This window comes from Cetorhinus maximus, chromosome 2, assembly GCF_964194155.1.
Source record: "Cetorhinus maximus chromosome 2, sCetMax3.hap1.1, whole genome shotgun sequence".
NCBI lineage: Eukaryota > Metazoa > Chordata > Chondrichthyes > Lamniformes > Cetorhinidae > Cetorhinus > Cetorhinus maximus.
Window position 1 is genome coordinate 157,484,470 of NC_135880.1, and position 22,063 is coordinate 157,506,532.

At 41.2% G+C, this 22,063-nt stretch overlaps 1 protein-coding gene across 2 annotated transcripts in view; it reads right to left on the bottom strand.

Moving 5' to 3' along the window:
- The window catches only part of LOC144699183 (uncharacterized), a 52,090-nt gene extending 30,248 nt beyond the window's left edge, over positions 1-21,842 (bottom strand). For both annotated transcript variants that reach the window (XM_078570551.1, XM_078570550.1), the window contains exons 1-2: positions 21,574-21,842; positions 14,557-14,823 (exon numbers count right to left, since the gene is read on the bottom strand). In XM_078570551.1, coding sequence (XP_078426677.1) covers positions 14,557-14,823; positions 21,574-21,640 — 334 coding nt within the window. In that variant the 5' untranslated portion in view covers positions 21,641-21,842. The remainder of the gene's footprint in view (positions 1-14,556; positions 14,824-21,573) is intronic.
- Between the last annotated feature and the right edge of the window lie 221 nt (positions 21,843-22,063).

A 22,063-nucleotide genomic window follows, 5' to 3' on the forward strand; every position in this document is an offset into this window, starting at 1 on the left:
TTTTTCAAGGATTAAATTGTATTAGGTCCATATTCTAAAGCTAAACCTTGTCTGCTTGTCCTTGTATAGGAGTTACTCAATTACTTTTCTTTATGAATGTAAATTAGAAAGAATGCACTTGCACTCAAAGCATCTTTCATGATATTTGGACATTCCAAAGCACTTCACAACCAAAGAGTAATTGTAAAGTGTAGTCACAGTTGTGCAGAAATGCTGCAGCCAATTTGTGCAAAGCAAGGTCCAGAAAAAGCAATGAGATAAATGATCAAACTGTTTTTGTTGATGTTGGTTGAAGGATAAATACTGACAAAGATGTTGTGTTATTATAATGATATAATACTTAATCACTCACATGGGACTGGGTAAACATGTTGTGGGTTCACGTATTGAGACTAGGCACGTGAGAACAGTTATAAGTAGGTATGAAACTTGAAAACATCAGAGCTGTGTGTATGAACTCTGCTCAAGCAAAAGTGAAACTAAAAGTGGATCACATGATGCATTTCCCTTCTAGTGATATCATGCTGCTACCCTTAAAGGTGTATTACAACACCCTGCTTTCTTTTTAAATATGCTTTTCCCACTTCCAAAGAAGTATAACTATTTATGACAAGTGTTCATGTTTAGTTACCATTACATAAGCATATCGAACAGCCGAATCTATGAGTCTCTAAAGCATAGAGATAATCTGTTGGTACACCTAAATCTAGTAGTGGTGGGCTTATCTGGAGCTGTCTTTAATTCCTCACAGCGATCTGTGAGATTGTTATTCTTGGATGTTGTTCCTGGTTTTATTTGGGATGTTGTCCAAAATGCAATAGAGCTTTGTAGTGGTTGAGGATCTGGAATGGATTAGATTTGTCCTCTGTGACGCCTCATCATTGTGCCTTTGTATGCATTGACTTCGTAGGATCTTGGTTCCGAACAAATTCTTGTCTGTTGGTCCCTGGATATGAACTTGAACTCTAAACTTGGCAATTCTGTACCTATTTTTATCTTGCACATTGGTCATCTTCTCTTACAGTTTGAAACATTTCTCTCTAGTTTCTGAGAGAGTAAAAGGGTAGGTAAATTGGTATACACTGGTCTGCCAAACATGAGCTCTGCCGGTGATACAATAGTTGCACTTAAAGGTGTCGCTCTTGCTTGGTCTGTCAGAACTAGGGATTTCACCATGTGAATCATTTGTGCAACTAGGCCATTAGATAGAAGGTAATGAGAAGAGGTAGTATGATTGATATTCCGCTTCTCACACATACCCTGAAATGGCTTACCAATAAAATGCGGACCGTTATCCATAATGATTTCTCTAGGCTCACCACATAAGTGGAAAATAGCACTTAGAGTGTGCACAACAGGTGTATTTGATGTATTGTGCAATTGTCGAATAATAGGGTGCTTGGTAAATTAGTCAATGATGACATGAGATCAGTGCCATGGATATGGAAGAGGTTGGATGAGATTTTGGACCAAGAATGGTAGGAACTTCACGTGGAATCAATGGTGCTTTGTGCTGAATTGGCATGTCCCCTTGACATGCCCCACACTTCTCGATGACAACTTCAATGTCATTGTTTATACCTGGCTAATAGGCTGCCTCTCTTGTTCTCATCGAATCTATGCCCATGTGTGAGTGAAGAAGTTGTTGAAGAACATCAGGTCACAAATTTTCCAGTATGATGACACGCCTACTTTTAAAAATGACTCCCCGGGGGCTGTCTAACTCGTCCTGATGAGGCCAAAATGGTCTCAATCGTACGTGGACATGCTGAATTGAATCAGGTCATTATCTGATGATGGTTTTCCACAGTTTCTGTAGTGTAGAATCTTTGGCCATTTCTTCTTATAGCTGCTGGCATTTGCGCTGTGCGAAATGTACCAGCTCAATTTGGAGAACATCTTCAAGTTCAGTGTCAATGAAGTCAACATGTAGGTCTAAGGATACACCTTCTGTTTACTCTGGGTTAGGCAATCTGCTAAGTGTATCCAATGTGGCATGTACCTAATCTCAGTCGTAACCTTGAATCATTATCAAGAGATGTTGCAATCTTGGCGGTGCACTAGTCAATGGTTTTCACCAAATCATCTCCAGTGGCTTGTCTGAACCACAAATCTTTTGTCAAATAGCTAGGCATGTAAACACATGGGGCAGGATTTCCCAGTCAGCGAGCGGGGGGCGGGACCCGCTTGTTGACACGTAAAATGACGTGCGATGATGTCGGGCAGAACTCCTGACGTCACCCCGCATCATTTCCATTTTCAAGTCGGTGAGAGTGCAGCCGAATCAGCTGTGTGCCCGCCAACCTGTCAATGGCCAATTGAGGCCATTTAAAAAGTAATTGCACTAGTTAAAGGACCTGCCCGTCCAACTTTAAGGTTGGCGGGCAGGCCGGGAGCCCTGGTGGGCTTCAGAAAAAGCATGAAACCTCACCCACAGGCGGGATGAGGTTTCATGTAGGTTTTTAAAAATTCAATAAAAGTTTAATTAAAAGCAATGGACATGTCCGCTCATGTGATTGGTGGCCTTTGTGCCATAGGAAAGGCACATCCTTTCTCAACAATTCCCTCAGTGATGAAGATTTTTAAGTGAAATTGGGAATGTATGGAGACAAGAAATTAAAGAGACCTCGACATCTTTGAAAATCATCCCTATCTTGAGGAATTGGCATAGCTTTAATATCCTCTATTTTACTTGGATCGAGACATATGTCAATATGGACAATCTGGAATAAATAGAACTGAAGAAAATGATCTGCTGCATGTTGATGTCACATTTCAGACTGCTGAACACCAATCCTTCATTACGTACCGCTTGCATCAATAAGTGCAGATTATGGTCATGTTCTTGCTTTGTTCTCCTCACAACAGCATCCTGGCATAGTGCATGTGATGTGGTCCATGTGAGCTCGAAAGGGATCCTGGTGAACAGATAGCCCAAATGGAAGTCATTTTAAACAATATTGCCCAAATGGGCGATGTAGTAAGCCCCTGTGACTTCTCTGTATGATGTACTGACTAATAACAATGCTTGGCATCAAGCTTCAAGAAGAAAACCCGCAAATGTCAGATTTAACTTTTCTGCTGTGGCTATTTTGTAAAGAACATTTCAAAGCTGCATTTAAACATCGTGGATTGAGGCACACTCTCAATGGTTCATCCTTCTATATGACAGTGATTGAGCTGCACCAATCTGTGTGCTCATGTACTTCTAATGATTCCATATTTCTCCATTTTGTCTAGTTTGTCTTGTAAGTGGACGCTACATACACATGGTATTTCAACTGATGGACTTGCATCCTCCTGCAAGTGTAATGTTGCAGCTCCCTCGAAACTGCCAATTTTGTTGAAAAATTCTGGATACTTTGACGTTACCTTATGAACTGAGGCTAGAAGAGTAGTTTCTGAGTTGATCTGATGTGTTATGGCTGACTGATTCCATGGATTGTGACTAGTGTGAGGTCACGACTTTCCGGTAGACCTGCAATGGTCCTTTAAGTTTCCACAATATAGAACATCGGTGATACCCAGGAGGATTGCTGGTACTTGCAATCCGGGACTATGGATCCTGTATATGGAATTAGTGAACTGTTGTACACTGAATGTTTCGCAGTAATAGGTTTGGCCATGGTGTTCCACGTCTGTGGATACATTTCTTTTGGGATTCGCAGAGGTAATATGTTGGCATTTGCATCTGTGTCAATCTTAGCCAGTAACGAATAGTTACCAACTTTCTTAGGACAGATAATTTAAATCTTGGCAAACACTTCAGACGGTGTGACAGCATCTATGTTTTCCATCAGATAGATGGTGTGAAACATGCGTTCACCACTTTTCATCTGTAGTGCACTTCATTGCCATTTTTTGGTTTGTCAATCACCTTGTGTATTTCCTGATGGGATACTGGATGGCCATTCTTTTTGCTTGAATGTACCCATTGTGTACGGCCTGTTTGGATCAGTGCATGGCTCTTTGTAGCTGCATCAGCCTTTGCTCTAAATTATTGCCACTGCCAACGGCTCTTTCTTCCTTACAGACTTGATGAAAAGCTGGGCATTCCCTAAAGGCATGCAGAAGTCTGCACCTTCCACATGTCTTGCTAGGTTTGGGTATTCTAGTGAGTCAGCAATTGGGGTTGTATTTAGGACTTGTGATTTTTTTCGACCTGCGAGGATTGCTTTGTACATATGTTCATCCTTGGGTAGGTCCTTGATGCTATATGTTTTGGGGTTGTCTAGCAGATCTTTCTGGAACGCCTCCATTGGAGTGGTTGCGGTGACCAACTCAGTAATTCTGTCTGCTAGCTTTACGTTTGAAAAAATCACAGTTCATACCATTTTCTCTGCATCTGCTGACAAAGTGGTCTATTGATTCCGTAGGCTGTCGTCGAAGTGACATGAACTTTAATCGATGAATATGGAAGTTTAACCTGATTCTAACCCAGTCTTCTGATGTAGTCTATATCTTTTGCAGATCCTTTAGCTCTTCTTCTGTCATTCCTGACGTGTTCAGCTTATGTAGTCCTTCATTCCCAATTGCTAGGTGAATTATTATGGCTTGCTTGTCTGGTTCAGGGACACCTGAATCGAGAAACCATAGCTCTGTGCACTGTTTAAACATTTTCAATTTGTATAGTGGGCCAGCCACATCCCAATTCAAACTGGGGAATTTTGTGGACATTCTGACAATATCCCTTTGACTCTCTTTCTTCTGGGATGAAAAACACTGTCACCGATTTAGCATGTTTTTCCGAAGCTCCGCCCACAAAGACGAGTCGTGGTGGGAATGCAACATGGCATAATGGCGTCTTTGCTTTTTATTCATTTTATTGTTCAGCAACTCCCGAGGCTAGCCCTTATAATCACTAAGATAAAAGCAAAAAACTGTGGATGCTGGAAATCCAAAACAAAAATAAAAGTACCTGGAAAAACTCAGCAGGTCTGGCAGCTTCTGTGGAGAGGAACACAGTTAACATTTCGAGTCTGTATGACTCTTCAACAGGACTAAGGAAAAATAGAAAAGAGGTGAAATATAAGCTGGTTTAAGTGGGGGGTGGGAAAGGTAGAGCTGGATAGAGGGCCAGTGATAGGTGGAGATAGCCAAAAGATGTCATAGACAAAAGGGCAAAGAGGTGTTGAAGGTGGTGATATTATCTATGGAATGTGCTAATTAAGGGTAGAAAGCAGGACAAGCAAGGTACAGATAGCCCTAGTGGGGGTGGGGTGGGGTGAAGGGAAGGGATCGAAATAGGCTAAAAGGTAGAGATAAAACAATGGATGGAAATACATTTAAAAATAATGGAAATAGGTGTGAAAAGAAAAATCTATATAAATTATTGGAAAACATTTTACAGCCTTCTAGACTGAATATTGAGTTCAACAATTTTAGATCATGAACTCTCTCCTCCATCCCCATCCATTTTCCAATCCCCCCCTTTTCCAATAATTTATATAGATTTTTATTTTCCCACCAATTCCATTATTTTTAAATGTATTTCCATCCATTGTTTTTCTCTACCTTTTAGCCTATTTCGATCCCTTCCCTTCACCCCACCCCACCCCCACTAGGGCTATCTGTACCTTGCTTGTCCTGCTTTCTACCCTTAATTAGCACATTCCTTAGATAATATCACCACCTTCAATACCTCTTTGACCTTTTGTCTATGACATCTTCTGGTTATCTCCACCTATCACTGGCCCTCTATCCAGCTCTACTTGTCCCACCCCCCACTTAAACCAGCTTATATTTCACCTCTCTTCTATTTTTACTTAGTTCTGTTGAAGAGCCATACAGACTCGAAACGTTAACTGTGTTCCTCTCCGCAGATGCTGCCAGACCTGCTTAGTTTTGCCAGGTATTTTTATCCTTATAACCACAACCTTGTCTGGCCTGATTTTTATGGCTTTTTTTGTTTTTTTATTGTTTGACTCTCCCTTGCTAGCTATCCATCCAGCCCACACACTGGTCACTGGTCTTTACCAACTGAGCTAACCCAGTGCTTATCCTCCCGACACACTGTCCCACTCACTGAACTGCCAGGCTGTGAGCTGCAATCTCATCACCATCCGCTTACAATCTCTTTATTTGAACATTATCTCGGTGCTGTGTCTTCAAAGCTTGTCTGCAGATTCATCCACTGTGTTTTCAGCAATCTCTGATGCTGTGACTTTGTTGCAGTCTCATCAAAACGGCAAGGGTCATCTCATGCCATGTAATAAAACTGGAGTCAATGAGAATCACAAGGAAAACTCTCCACCAGTTGGAGTCATACCCACCCAGCACAAAAGAAGATGGTTTTGGTTGTTGATGGTCATTTCCAGGACATTAATGAAGAGTTCCTTAGGGTAGTGTCCTAGGCCCAACCATCTTCAGCTGCTTCATCAATGACCTTCTTTCCATCATAAGGTCAGCAGTGGGGATGTTCATTGATGATTGCACAATGTTCAGCACCATTCACGACTTTTCAGACACTAAAGCAGTCCATGTCCAAATGCAGCAAGGCTTGGACAATATACAGGCTTAGGCTGACAACTGGCAAGTAACATTTTTAACACACAAGTGTCAGGCAATGACCATCTCCAACAAGAGAGAATCTAACCATCACCCCTTGACATTCAATGGCATTACCATCGCTGAATCCCCCAGCATCAACATCCTGGGGGGCTACCATTACCAGAAACTGAGCTGGACTAGCCATATAAATGTTGTCGTTACAAGAGCAGGTCAGAGGCTAGGAATCCTATGGCGAGTAACTCACCTCCTGACTCCCCAAAGCTTGTCCACCATCTACAAAACACAAGTCAGGAGTGTAATGGAATACTCTCCACTTGCCTGGATGAGTGCAGCTCCAACAACACTCAAGAAGCTTGACACCATCCAGGACAAAGCAGCCCGCTTGATTGGCACCCCATCCACAAACATTCACTCCCTCCACAGTGTGTACCATCTACAAGATGCACTGCAGGAATCCATCAAGATTCCTTAGACAGCAACTTTCAAACCCATGACTGCTACCATCTAGAAGGAAAAGGGCAGCAGATAGATGGGAACACCACCACCTGGAGGTTCCCCTCCAAGTCACTCACCATTCTGACTTGGAAATATATCGCCGTTCCTTCGCTGTCATTGGATCAAAATCCTGGAACTCCCTCCCTAATAGCACTGTGGGTGTACCTACACCATATGGACTGCAGGGGTTCAAGAAGGCAGCTGACCACCACCTTCTCAAGGGCAATTAGGGATGGGGAAAAAATTCTGGCCTAACCAACAATGCCCACATCCCATGAATGAATAAAAAACAAGCAAGATCTAAGGCTGTCCACCATGTCGTATCTGTATTTAATCTTGCTGCCCCCCCATCCTTCACCACTGCTAATCACCATGTTGTGTTATTATAATGCTATAATACCTAATTGCTCATAAGGGATTCAGTTCACACGTTGTTGGTTCATTTATTGAGACTAGGCGCTTGAGAACAGTTACATATAGGTATGAAGCTTGAAGACATCCGAGCTGCTGTGTGTGCTCGCCTTAAGCAAATATGAAATTAAAACTGAATCACATGACAGACTTTCCTTCTAGTGCTGTCATGCTGCTATCCCTTAAAGGCATATTGCAACACAAGACACTGGGAGAACTCCCCTTCTGTTCATTGAAGACCATGAGATCTTTTACATTTACACAAAAGGACAGATGGGGCCTTCGTTTATCATTTCAACCAAATGATGCACCTCTTGCAGCAGTGCTCCCTCAGTACTGTACTTCAATTAATGGATAATTTAATATCAGTTGATGGAAGACTTGTGGGGTGTTTTGTAATTCGAAACAATATGAAGAGCAGCTCCCTGCAATTAATGTTATGTCTCCATCACTCCTGTCCTCCTACTTTACCCTTCAGAACTGCTGGCTACAATTAACTTGAAGCTGAGGCTTTCTGGAAAACTCCCCATTATGATCTGCACTGATGACAGCTTGAATATAAGTAATGGCCAGGTTTAGTTTTGGAGGAGGATCTAACAGTATCTGTGACTTTCAATGCATGTCATTGGCGAGGCAGACAGCAAAATGCAGTTTTCACAAATCTAACAGCACAACGGACAACAGCTTTTGGATTTTTTATTTACCTGCCCCTCATCTGAAGATGTACCATTTATGCATAAATAACAGCATGCGTCGGACTTAGTATAAGAGTATAATCACAGAGTAGGTGTAGAGTTTATAAATTAAAATTGATAGTTTAAACAGGATATTAACTAGGTTGTTAAAAAAGGAAATAGATGGGTTTTTTTTACATTATGGATGGGCATCTGAGACCTGGTGCTTGCAATTCCTGTGCCTTGTGGGAGTTTCAGGGCACTTCACGTGTCTTGGGGGACCATGTGAGTAGAAAATGTCTCCATTTAGGAGATTCCATAGCCAGGGGGACAGGCAGGCACTCCTATAACCATCATTGTGAGTCCTGCAGAATGTGTTCTCTCCCTAGTGCCAACGTAAAGGACATCATGGAGAGGGTTCAGAATATTCTGCAGGAGTAAGGGAGTGAGCCAAAAATTGTGGTACATGTTGGTACCAATGACATAGAGAAGGAAGGTATTGAAGCCCCATGGTCAAGTTTTCTGGAGTTAGAGAGCAAGTTAAAAAGAAGGATCTCGGAGGTAGTAATCCCTGGATTACTCCCAGTAGCAAGCATTAGCAAGAGTAGAAATAGGAAAATAGGGAGACATGGTCCAGGAGGGAGGGCTTCAGATTATTTGGACAATGGCCTTTGTTCTGGGGCAGGAGACACCTATTCACACAGAATGGGTTGCACCTCAATTGGATTGAGACCAATATCCTCAATGGGAGGTTCCCTAGTGTGAATGGGGAGAATTTAAACTAAATTGGCAAAGGGATGGGCACCAACGTATGGAAGTGAAAAGTAGGAATATAAAGTGAGGGTGTTGGACAGTACTAGAGCACGGGGTAGTTAGATAGAAGTGGACTAAGAAGGACTGCTGGGATTGCAAAGACAGGATTACTATGCATATTTGTAAACGCAATAAGTGTGGTAAGAATGGTGAGCTACAAGCACAAATAGTCATGTGATAATATGATGTAGCAACAATAATGGAAACGTGGCTTAAAAATGGTGAGGATTGAATGTTAAATAAACAAGGATATGAAGTGTTCAGAGAAGATAGGGAAGGAAGAAAGGAAGGTGGGATGGCAGTATTGAATAGGGAAGACATTGTAGTGTAGACATTGTAGGGAAAAGGGGTTCTCCTTGAGGAAGCAAGGACAGAATCCATTTGGTTGGAGCTGAGAAGCAAACAGGGTACGATCACATTATGGGGGGGATTTTATTAGCCTCCAAATAGAGGTAGAGGAACAAATATGCAGGGAAATCACAAAGAAGTGCAAGAACTATAGAGTGTTGATAGTGGGAGACTTTAATAATGTTCGAGTCAAGGATAAGGAGAGAGGAATTTCTGAAATGTATTCAGGAGAACTTCTCGACTCAACCAGGAAGGATGCATTGTTGGATATGGTGGTTGGAAATGAGTTGGGCCAAGTGGTCCAAGTGTCTGTGGGGGAACACTTGGGTAAGAGTGATCATTGCATCATATGGTTTAGATTAGTAATAGAGAAATGTGCAGAATGATATAAAGTCAGTCTAGATTGGGAGAGGGCTAATTTCCATGTGATAAGAAGGGATCTAGCCAGGGTAAAATGGAACCAAAGACTGACAGGAAAAACTGTAAATGCACAATGGTTGATCTTCAAGGAAGAGATTCTTCAGGTACAAGGTAAGTACATTCCAACAAGGGCAGAAGGTAGGGAAACCAAGATAGGACTGCTTGGATGATGAAGGAGATAGAGATTATGATGAAACGCAGAAGGAGGGTGTATGATGCATGCCAGGTAAATTCTTCATATGAAAATCAGGTAAAATACAATAGGTTGAGAGGGGAGAGGAAAAGGAAAATAAAACTTGCAAGGAGAGAATATGAGAATAGAATAACAGTCAACTTAAAAGGAAACCTAAAAATCTTTTACCAGCTTGTAAATAGTAGAGGGTAGTTAAGAGGTGGAGTGGGTTCTATTAGGGACAAAGAGGGTGATGAATGCTTAAAGACATGGGACAAGGCTAGAATACTTAATGAGTACTTTGTATCCATGTTCACTAAGGAAGAGGATGCTGAGAAAATACTGGTAGAAGGGGAGATGGTAAATGCAACGGACAGGGTGAAAATTGAGAGAGAGGAAGTACTGGAAAGTCTGGTGATGTTTAGGGTAGATAAGATGCCTGATCCAGATGGCTTGCATCCCAGATTGCTAAGGGAAGTGGGGATGGAGATAGCAGAAGGGCTTGCGTTAATCTTTCAATCTTCCCTAGATGCAGGCAAGGTGCCAAAGGATTGGAGAGTTGCAATTCAAGAAAGGATATAACATCAGTCGTAGCAACTACAGGCTAGTTAGTTTAATATTAGTGGTCAGTAAGATCTTAGAAACAATAATCAGCAAAAAAAAATCAACAGGCACTTTGAGAGGTTTGAGTTTATTAAGGATAGCCAACAGATTTGTAAAAGGCAGATGTTCCTTGAATAATCTAATTGATTTTTCGATGCAGTAACAGAGAAAGTTAATGAAGGGAATGTGGTAGATGTTGTCTATATGAATTTTAAGAAAGTGTTCAACAAGTACCACATAAAACGCTGGGTAACAAAATTAAGGAGGGTCACTGTCCAATTGGATACAAAAGTTACTTTAGGACAGAAAACAGCCGGTTTGAATGAGGTAGCCAAGGAAAAATTGTTCCCATTAATTGATAGTACAAGGACTAGGGATCACAGATTTAAGGTTTTGGGCAAGAGATGTGGGGGAAATGCGATGAGGAATTGTTTACGCAGTAGTAATCATCTGGAACTCACTGGCCATGAGGGTATGGAAGCGGAAACAATCAATAGTTTCAAAAGGAAACTGGGTGGACACTTGAAGAAAATAAACCTGCAATGTTACGAAGAGCGGAGGAGTGGGACTGACTGGATTGCTCTGCAGAGATCTGGCATGGACTTGATAGGTGCCATAAGTGACTCTGTGACACCATTAGCCCCATACTTATTCTAACAGCAAAACTACAGCATTCCCCCTCAATGATGTTATTGATTTGGAAAAACGTATGATGGATATGGATAGCTCCATAGCTCCATAGTTCCATAGATAGCTGCAGGCAATATAACACACCAGAAGGTGAAAAGGCAGTTGTGTTACATTGTTAATTGTACATATTCTCTTTCATAATGTGATGAATGAATCTATTGTTTTGACATAAAGTTTGATATACAAAAGTTCAAAATTGGATATAATAAAATTTAAAGTGTGCCACTTAGCTTTTCAGAAGAGTCACCGCCAAGGCCTGAATTTTTCATTCGTCGGGCATGCATGATCTGTGGGCCTGGAAGCGGATGGGAACTCCAGCTGCGATCGGCCCTCAACAGCGATTTCATGCTGGCTGGCTAATTAATGGCCAGCCAGCATGAAACACGCACTGAGAAATGCTCAGCATTTCCGGAGTGGGGGCGGAAAGAGGATGGGTGCCGACCTAACTGAGGGTGTGGGTGAGTGCTTCTCATGAGCTCCCTGAAGGCAGACAGCTGCCCCAAGGAGCTGCAGGCCTGCACAGAATAAAGGAAATGTTAAAAATGCTGAAAAATATGACCATGCAGCACAATCAAGCACCTGAAAGCATACATCATAAAAAAAAATTCCCCGGATTTCTCTTTCTATTTTATTTCCCCATGGAGATTTCATCCCACCCCGGATCGAGGTTTGAGCAAAAATGTGAATGCCGCCTGGGAGAATGGCCCATTCGTCAACCGTAAATGTGGATGGGCCATGTAAAATTGCTGTTAATTGCATCGTTTATGGTCTTAATTGCCGCCTAATTGTCTCTGGGCATGTTTCCGACTGGAAGGGATCTGCTATTGGAAATGCATTCCAACAACTTAGTTCTTCTGAAAGTGTGGGAGAAAGGTGGGGACCTGAAACATTCTGGGTATATGAAGACCACAACACTTTGGTTAAGACAAGTACTTGTAACGTAAACTGAAAAAAAGAAATGCACACAATTTGATCCTTACACTGTTGTTGTGCCAAGAATTATAAGGAAATTTATACCTGCAAAATAGATACAAACTAAGGGAAGGTGTGAATATTTACTCTAACATTCTCTCTTGCCATCAGAGTTGAGCCAGACTGAGAAGCAGGAGCTTTGCATAAAATTGCTATTATAAGTGTTGTAAGTCAAATTATTTTCTGGCTTTTTATGCTCAAAAGAAAAAGTCATCACATGCAAAAGATAATTATAGCCCTATGTTAAATAACTAGTGCACTAATGAAACAAAAGCTCTCAGTCTGTATAAATACCAGAATTTCACATTTATTTAGGTCAAGCTAATTCAAAGTGAATATTTTCCCTGCAGGACTTGTGGAATCATCTGGACATCTGACTTGATTACACAGCAGTCTTTGTGATTCATCAAGTTTGGCATTCCAGAAACTCAGTTAGTCAGAATCCTGTATTTTAACGACAAGATTCTTTCTTGTTGGCTGAACTTTCATCTGAAAGCTAGGAGACTTGTAGGGTTGGGGAAAGGGCTACTTTAAAACAAAGTTTTAGCCATTTTCTAATTGTAGTTTTGGGCCGATATCCTTCAAAATTTTATTTTGTTTTAATTGAACATGTACCTTAAACCCTTAAATCCTGGAACACGTATCTGGTTATGTGGACTGCAGCAGTTCAAGAAGGCTCCTTGAGGACAGTTAGGGATGGGCAATAAATGATGATCTAACAAATGACGCCCGCATCCCATGAATGAATAAATAAAAATTCCGAGATAGTATCCTGCTAAAATAAATTATTTGCATTCATATAAACCCATTATCAACTTGGCTGTTTCTCTCTTTGCAATTCCTTGCAGTTGAAGTCAAAAGCTGGAGAAAATTGCTGGCAAATGAAGTTGCTGCAGACTTTTAAATTACAACTGTTCCATCCACCTCCATTCAAATACAGTATGAGAATCGGGTGGGTGGGGGAGTTTGGCAAACCCTCCTGAAATTAGCATCATGCATCCTGAATTCTTTGGCCACACCTTGACATCCCTGGTTAGTTGAATGTTTCTGGTCAGTTGCCCACTGAAGCTAGCAGGAAGCAACAACTGACCAGTGGGTTGGAGCAGAATGTTGGGCAGAAAGCAGAAAGGGTTAAATGATGAGGTTGCACAGACTAAACTTGTATTCCCTCAAATGTAGAAGATTAAGGGGTAAAGTTGTTGTGACATTGATAATGATTGAAAGAGTTGCTAGGGTAGATGGAGAGAAAGGGCAGAACTTTACAGCCCCTTTTCGGTGGGGACGGGGCCGTAAAATGCAGCGGGACATTATAAATCCCATTGATGACAGCGGGAACATAAAATCCCGCTGCCAAAAAATTCTGCCCAAACTCTTTCCTCTGCTGGAGTCCAGAACAAGGGGCATAACTTTAAGTTAGAGCTGGGCCATTCCGGAATAATGACAGAAAGCACATTATCACTGCTGGAAATCTGGAACTCTATCTCCCAAAAAGCTGTTGGAGCTAGGTCAATTGTAAATTTCAAAACTGAGATTGATTGGATTAGGGGACTGTTTTGAATGGGTTGGAGGTGGGGCTGGAGGAGTGAAGGGAGGAGTGCAAAATCAGAATGGAAGACTTTGAACCAGAAGTCTGACATCCACACACCATTTTACTGATGGTGGCTGACGTGGAGGGTGGACTTCACACATTGATCTGGCAGGAAATAATTAAGGCAAGGCTCTGAAGCCCCATGGTTCCTGTGTAGCATTAGTAAAAATATTTAAAAAAACACTGTAAAATTGCTGCCAATTAGTCAGCTAATTGCTTCGTAGAATTCTGGCCACAGAATGATAACAGTACAGAAGGAAGTCATTAAACCTATCGAGTCCATACCAACTCACTCTCTGGAGCAATCCAATCAGTCCCATTCCACCCCCCACCCTCCTCCCCGGCCTCCCCCTGACCATCCCTGGAGCACTGTCAGCTTATTTCCGTCAAGTGTCCATCCAATTTCCTTTCGAAATTATTGATCATCTCCTCTTCCACTAACCTCTTTGGCAGTGAGTTCCAGGGCATTACCACTCACTCCGTAAAAAAGTTCTTCCTCACATCCCCCCCGCATCTCTTGCCCCCAACATCATGGTGAACAGAAATCCAAAGTAATTTGTGATTAATGTTCAGTTGCAAGTGCATTTTAGTTTTTTCCCAGTAAGGAAATAATGATTTTAATAGACAATGTCACAGCCGTTCCTTGGCATTTTTCTCTCAGAAGAGCACATTAGCAGAGTAGGAAAAGATTTTATGCTATTTTTCTCCTTATTTAGTTGTATTGCCTATCTTCTCTGTATATACACATTCAAAACTAATCTTTACAGAATGTCAGTGAACTCTAGAATTACAATTAGCTCTGTTTAGTAGCTTCCTTTTTACTAGAGTATTTGTGTCATTCATAAGTGATAACTACGTACATGTATTACCCAGACTGGTACCATTAATAGCAGACGTCAGTGTTGGCATTGTTCCATTTGTATGTTCCACAGAATTGCTAAGTGTTGGACCAGTAGTCACTAGTTGAGAGGCCAAGAGTTCATCTTCTGATGCAAGAATCTCACTCGGGTTGCTAGGTTCCTTGTTGACTTCACCAAGTGCTGTGTTGGTCCCTTCAGTTAACCTCAGAATCTTAGGAACTTTTGACTGTGATAGCAAGTAGGTATGAAGTGGAGTCTGGGTGATAGCTGAGAGAACAGAGAGAAACTTAGCAACTGGGTGAAAATTAAAGCTACTTTCTCAAGAGCACCTGAAGATTTTAACAGCTTTCTAATAACATTCACATATAATGTACATGAAGTGCGGGGAACTCTTGCAGAAATGGTGCTTAAATAAGATCAACTGAAAATAAATACTATGAAATGCTCTTCTTTCAGAATGCAATAACAGGAAGTCAGCATAATATTCCCAATAAGGTCACAGCACTGTATTCAGTTTATGTTAGGCATTTAAACATTAGAGCACAGAGCTGCAGAGTTAGAGCTTTATTTTTTAATACAATTAACAAGTTTAGTAATATGTAATATTACCAGGTCTCCCAAGGCATGCTCATATTACATCTGAGATCGTCTTGGGGCTTAATGTGGCCGGATGGAATTTAACATGGAGGTGTATGAGGTGATGCATTTTGGCAGCAGGGATAGAGAGAGGCAATATGGCACAGCTCTAATGAGTGTGTAGGGACAGAGGGAGCTGGGAGTTTGTGTGAATAGATCTTTGAAGGTAGCAGGATATACTGAGAGTTTTTAGCAAAACATATGAGATCTTAGGCCTAGTAAATAGAGCGATTGAGTACAAAAGCAGGGAAGTTATGTGGAACTATTATGAAGCTCTGATTAGGCTCCAACTAGCGTATTCCATCTAGTTTTGTTCACCACACTTCTGGAAGAATGTGAGGGCCTTTGAGAAGATGCAAAGGAAAGTTACCATAATGATTCCAAGGATGAGTGATTTTAACCACAAGGCTGGGTTGGAAAAACTGGTATTGTTCTCTTCGGAACAAATCTGAGGAGAGATTTGATAGAGGTGTACAAGATTATGACAGGCTTAGGTAAGATAGGTAAAACTGTTCCCTTTCATTGATTGCGCAAGGGCTAGGTGACACAGATTTAAGTTATTAGATAAGATATGAAGGGGGGAATGTTGGAAGAACTATTTTATGAAGCGTGTATTGATGACCTGGAACTTACTGCCTATGAGGTTGGTGAAAGTTGTGATGATCAATGATTTTAAAAGGGAATTGGATGGGAACTTCAGGAAAATAAATTTTCAAGTTTATGACAGTAGAAGGGCGGAATTGAATGGATTGGATTGCTCTACAGAGAGCTGGCATGGACCCAATGGGCCAAAAGGCCTCTTTCTGTTGTGCATTGATTCTTTACCCGGGATTTTCCAGTCCCTTCAATGGTGGGAATCGACGTTATTGGGACCAGAAAATTTGGAGTGCAGCCAAAGGTCCTTTGGCCTTGGGCTGGAATTTCTGGCCCGGACTGGAAAATCCCACCCTATGAAATGTTCTGACTGACATGTTACGGAAAGTAAGTGTGACATTTTCAGCAGTAAATATTTTTATCAAATTATAGATATGGGGAAGGGTGAAATAAGGCATGAGCAGGGATACAGAATAGAGAAATCATGTTATATTCCCAACCTGATGTTCAATATCATTGACTCCAACAAAACTGACTTTTGGATAAGTTCTATGACACCTATTTTGAGCACCAAACCCCATCCACACCCAATTTCAGCTCCACATTCTTTTATCCTCACCAAATTCATTTTTTTGTCAATGTTTTCAATTTTCTTGCATTTTTGAAAGCGCTGAGTTACTTTGGGTTACAGTGCCACAGACATCATACACGATAGCCCCAATTTTAATATGGAGGGCAGGTATAATGTGAGCCCTGAAGCAGGCGTAAAACCTGGGGGAGTTTGAAGCCTGGCTTACCTTAATGGCCTGACCTCATTTGTACAATTTTTCACCCACTGCTGCCTAAATCCAGGCAGGTCTACTTCCTGCTGGTGGGCAGCCAGCAACCCAAGTGATCTGCCTCCAGCGTTCAAATAAGTGGTGCAGGGCTCTTGACAGAATTGGATTGTGGGAGCTGCAAAATATGGGGTGGGATGGAATGGCCAACAAGGACACCAGAAAAAAAAAATCAAGACTTATCAAACAAAGTGCCTTCTGTTCCATGATCCACCTACCAACAGGTCTGACCCACCAACAGGAAATAGATTTGCCTGGGTTTAGGCAGGATTGAGAGAAAATTTATGTACATGAGGCCAGGCAACTCCCCCGCTCAGGCCTCCAGCTAAAATTGCAGTTCGGAATCTCACTGGTTGGGTGGAGGGAATACTGTTGTCTGCCCACATCGCAAAGAGATAGGGACAAGAGCTATGTGTGATTTTAACACCACCCTAAAGTATAGCCTTGAAATTTCTAGCGCCTGCCACAAACCAACACAAGTGACAAACCATAGAGAAGGGGAATACTGTGTGACCACCAACGAGCCTCAATACCAGTACGGTAACATCCAATGTCCAGTGGTCAACCCAAGTTTCTGGTTCCACTCCAGGCCCCAACAGCAATTGGACGTTCAGCAAAACCCACATCTGGCCCTCTCATAAGGAGTGGGTGAATATAACCGATGATTTAAAGGAGGACTTACTGAGCTACCTGCTTCCCAAGGGAAAGTGAATCCCGAAGCTGCTGGAATATCTACTGGAGTTGCGGAAAGAGACCCAGGCAGCAATGAAGCCGTATCACAGGATCCAACCGGAAGTCAAGCAACTGGAAAAAGGTGTGAAAACCTAATTGGAGGACGTACCATTGTGGCAGGCAATTTTGGACTGGGTATTAGGGTGGATATTCATCCTTAGATCAGAATTACCTTTCATATACTGATAGTGGTACAACTGCTAATTGTTATCGGACTTATGATTGAATGTACTACCCAGTGCTGGTAATGCTGGAACTGAGCCATTGCTAAAATAGTGACCAAATCACTGTGAATGCTTGGGAAAGAACAGAGTAGACTAGAAAATGTAGTTTAGAAAATATGACCGCCTGCCTGACCAGCAGTGATGGGATGAGGAGCACAGGATAGTTTAGCATTAGTTGACCATCTTGGGGGTTTGTAGCCAGGGGCCAAAAGGGGTGGCTGAAGAGGCATATCAGGATGCATCATGGGATGACCCAGACTTGGCCAAGTTGTGGATATAAGTTTTAAAAGTGTTTACAGTTTAAAAAAAACTAGAATGAATATGACCTTCTAGCCAGGTCAGGAAGTTGATGAATGGTCTATAAGTTATACTGTAATAAACTGATAACTTGACCTCAGGGTCAAGATATGCAGAATGCTAGGCACAGCAGTGAAATGTCAGGACAGATAAGCAACATACATATTTTATAACATTGTTTATGCTAACGGTCAGGTCATTCTGTGATTGTTTTACACATTCCTGCAGAACTGCGCAGGTGGTAAACAGGTCATTCCATGTTTATGTTGTAACTCACTTGTAATTAAGGATGCAACAATTAGACATAAAAGATAAGAACATTGTGAGTTAATGATGAGTTACCCAAAAGATGGAATAAAAAACCGACAGAAACTATGTAACTTTGAATTGCCTTTTGAAGCATTCTGAAACAGCATATCCCATGTGTGTACACTTGTACTAAATAAATAACTACCGCTGAATCTACCCACAGTTGACAGTGTCGAGTGTCTTTTAGATACTCCACAACAGTATATATAAGCTTTTATTCAATGACACAGATTACAAATAAGCACCTCCAGGAGCTCAAGAGAATGCCGGTTAATGCCGACCATCTGTACACAATTAAATACTCAATTACTATACAATTAACAGGTGTGAATCATGAACAATATGAATTTGAGAAGGTGTTGGGGAAATAGGTGAGAAACGGGAGAAAGGTGTGGGTTCAGCACAATGCCATTCTGAAGAATAAAGCACAGTTTTAATTTTTAATCTCACAGAAGTACAAACCTTGCTTAGTTTTGTTGGCAAATGTTGTTGCATTCTCTGAAAGACCTAAACTGACATTACGCACATTCATCTGGGAAGATTCAGGTTTGTGTTTTGTGAATAAAGTCTGCACTGTTGAGAGAGCAGTTGTTTCTCCAAATGTGGTCAATTGAGATGGATTATTGTCTACAAAGAGAGGAATTTAGTGATCAGGAATGTACTAAATCTCATTAAACATCAAATGATACAGAAGATTTACTGTCAACTCAGTACAAGTATAGATTGAACAAAAAAGGTGAACCAGGAGGGATTCTCAGTTTAATAAAGATGCATTAGAATACATTCACACACCAGGAATGATTCTGTGATCCTGCCCCCCGAGCAGGGCTTTTCTCATAAGTTTAGCCGGTTAGGTAATTGAGGTTAAATTGTTATGGTACTATCTCCAATCTGCGTGCTCATTGAAAATGGCTTATCCAATGGGATCAAGAGATCACTTCAGATTTTTTATGGTACGTCTTTTAAATAACTACCATAACATTCATATACGCGTTCATAAAAGAGAAAGAAAGTACAAGCTTGCATTTATAGAGCAGTTTTGTACATTTTTCAGAAGCATCTCAGAGGACATAAAGGGACAAGGCCAAAGGGGAGAAATAGGGAAACAAAAGATGGGTCTAATGGAGTTGTAAATGGGAAAAGCATATACAACAGCTACTGTCTGAAAATGAGAACAATTGTTATGATCTGAGATTGCTGAACTGAATACTAAATCCAGAAGGCCGTGAAGTACTTAATCGAAGGTTGAAGTGCTGTTCTTCGAGCTTCCACTAAGCTTCATTAGAACGTTATTGAAGGCCAAGCAGAGTGGGAATGGAATGAGGAATTAAAATGGCAAGCAAGCGGAAACTCAGGGCCGCACGTACAGACTGAATACAGGTTCAGCAAAGTAATCACTCAATCTGCAATTAGTCTCCACAATGCAGAGGATACCACATTGTGAGCAGTGATTACAGTATATCAAATTAAAGGAAGTATAAGTAAATCACTGTTACATCTGGAAGGAGTATTTGAGGCTCGGATAACTAAAAGGAACCAGGTAAAAGGGCAGGTGTTGCATCTCTGCATTTGCATGTAAAGGTGCTATGGAAAGGGGAAGGTTTTTGGGCTGGCTGAGGAGTGGACCAGGGTGTCACAGAGTTGATTGTCCATTCAGAAACCTGAAAGGAAAGGGGAGGGGAAGATGTGTGTAGTTTTGGCATCATGGTGGAGGTGACAGAAATGGTGGAGGATGAATGTGGAGGTTGGTAGGGCCAAAAGTGAAGACAAGAGGAACCCTATCATGGTTCCAGAAGAGAGAGGGAGGGGTTAAAGCTAAAGTGCAGGATATGGACAGACATGGTCAAGGGTCCTGTCAAACACAGCGAAGAGGAATCCTTAGCTGAGGATAAAGGAAAACATATCGGACGCACTATTGTGGAACGTGGCGTCACCAGAATAGATGTATCAGAGTTGGAGGAACTGGAAAAATAGAATAGAGTCCTTACTGGTATCAGGTTGGGAGGAAGTGCAGTCAAGGTAATTGTAGGAGTCAGTGTGCTTACGGTAGATAGTTGTTGACAGTATATCCCCAGAGATGGAGCTAGAGAAGTCAAACAAGGGAAGGATGGAGCCAGAAATGGATGGGATCTGACCGGGCCTCCATTTAAGGAAGAAGCAGAAGGTTCTGAGGTTCTCTTGGTGGGGCTGCAGCTGTAGAAGGATTAGACATCCACAGACAAAAAAATGGTTCGGGACGGGAAACTGGAAACTACTAAAGTGGCGGCAGACATGGAAAGATTCGCTGATGCAAGTGGGAACAGACTGGACAAGGGGAGAAAAAATAGCGTTGAGGATGAGCTATGAAGAAATAAGTTGATAGTGTGTTCACTGGATTAGAATTTGAACCCACCTTCTGACCTGGAGTATATCAACTGAACGAATCTGATAGTATAGATAGTAGTAAAACAACTAAAATTAACAATAAGTAAATAATGTCCTGGTTATGTTTATATCCAATAAAAAATTTTAGTACTTAACAAACAATGCCAAACATGGCAAATATGATTACTTTATTTCCACTTCCTGCTTCTTCTTTGGCTCAGGGATCTTTGGCTCAGTTGCTTTTGCATCTGGCATTAGAGTGAGTTGTCAGATAAAGGTTATGTCTGAATGTCAGTAGAGACTGGGTCTGCCTGGTTTGGAGGGCAAGACACAAAACTCACTTGGTCACCTTGACTGAAGATACATTATAGCTTAAAAGATAAATTACTATGACTTTAAATTGGATGCCCCTTTGAATACTCATCAATGAAATAATTTGTTTGCACACACAAAAAAATTCATAACAAAAGCAAGTGATCTGTTGCAGCAAGTATCTTGCTATCACTCAGATCCACTGGGTTCCCCTCAGATTTTTATGCAGAATTGTGGTACTTACATAGCAAAGCACATTATACATGACATTTCATGGGATGTTGTTCGGTGAAAACAATTTCAGATTGATAAGGTCCTGATCAGAAAATCTCATTTTGCATAGCATCAGAGACCAAAACAGGTATTTTGTGAGCAGAAATAGAACAAGTCATTGAAATTAGACCAATGTTTATAACAAACCTTTAAAGGAAGTGCTACATAAGTATTAACATTTCTAATTGACACTGTTACTGAATAAGGATTTCATGGTCTCAGTACAGATTTTCAAACTGACTCTCATAAAACAACAATTATTTTGCTTTTATTTAGTGCCTTTAATAAAGTGATACAAAAACATTCACAGTTCATTTCCTACCATATATTCACCTAAGTCAACATACTGAATGGTGACTTGTATCCGATTGAGACATTGGTGCTCTATATAATTAAATAGTTGTACCCGAAACAAAGAAATGAATTAAAAATAAACTCACCCCGAGATTCACAGAATGCTAACACAAAAGCCACAACCAATCCTTTTGGAACAGTAGATGCTTCCATATTGATTGAATTTGATTTTAACCAAAAGAAAGTTTGATGTTCCTGAGGCTGTTTCGAAAGTCTTTGTAATTCTGTGGCCACTACACACCCAGAATATCTGCTTATGAGAAACTTTTACAAGGATGGGATATTACTCCAAGCTCACACTTTTTCGCAATGTGACATCAGGGCGGTTGGACTCCCCTCCAAATACTAACTTCAGTTTCACATCATAGATGTCACACATTGTTTCAAAATAGCTTAGAACTTTATCATCCTGCAGCTGGGGTCAGTGTAATCTGCAGTGAGGTGGCTGGCATGTAACATGAATGTTCAAAACCTGCATTTTGTTCCAACAAATTTCATCAAGTTACAAACATATTGAAAAGCCACATCTGTAACATATTTACATTTATAGAGTACTTCTCATATTGAAGTGCATGA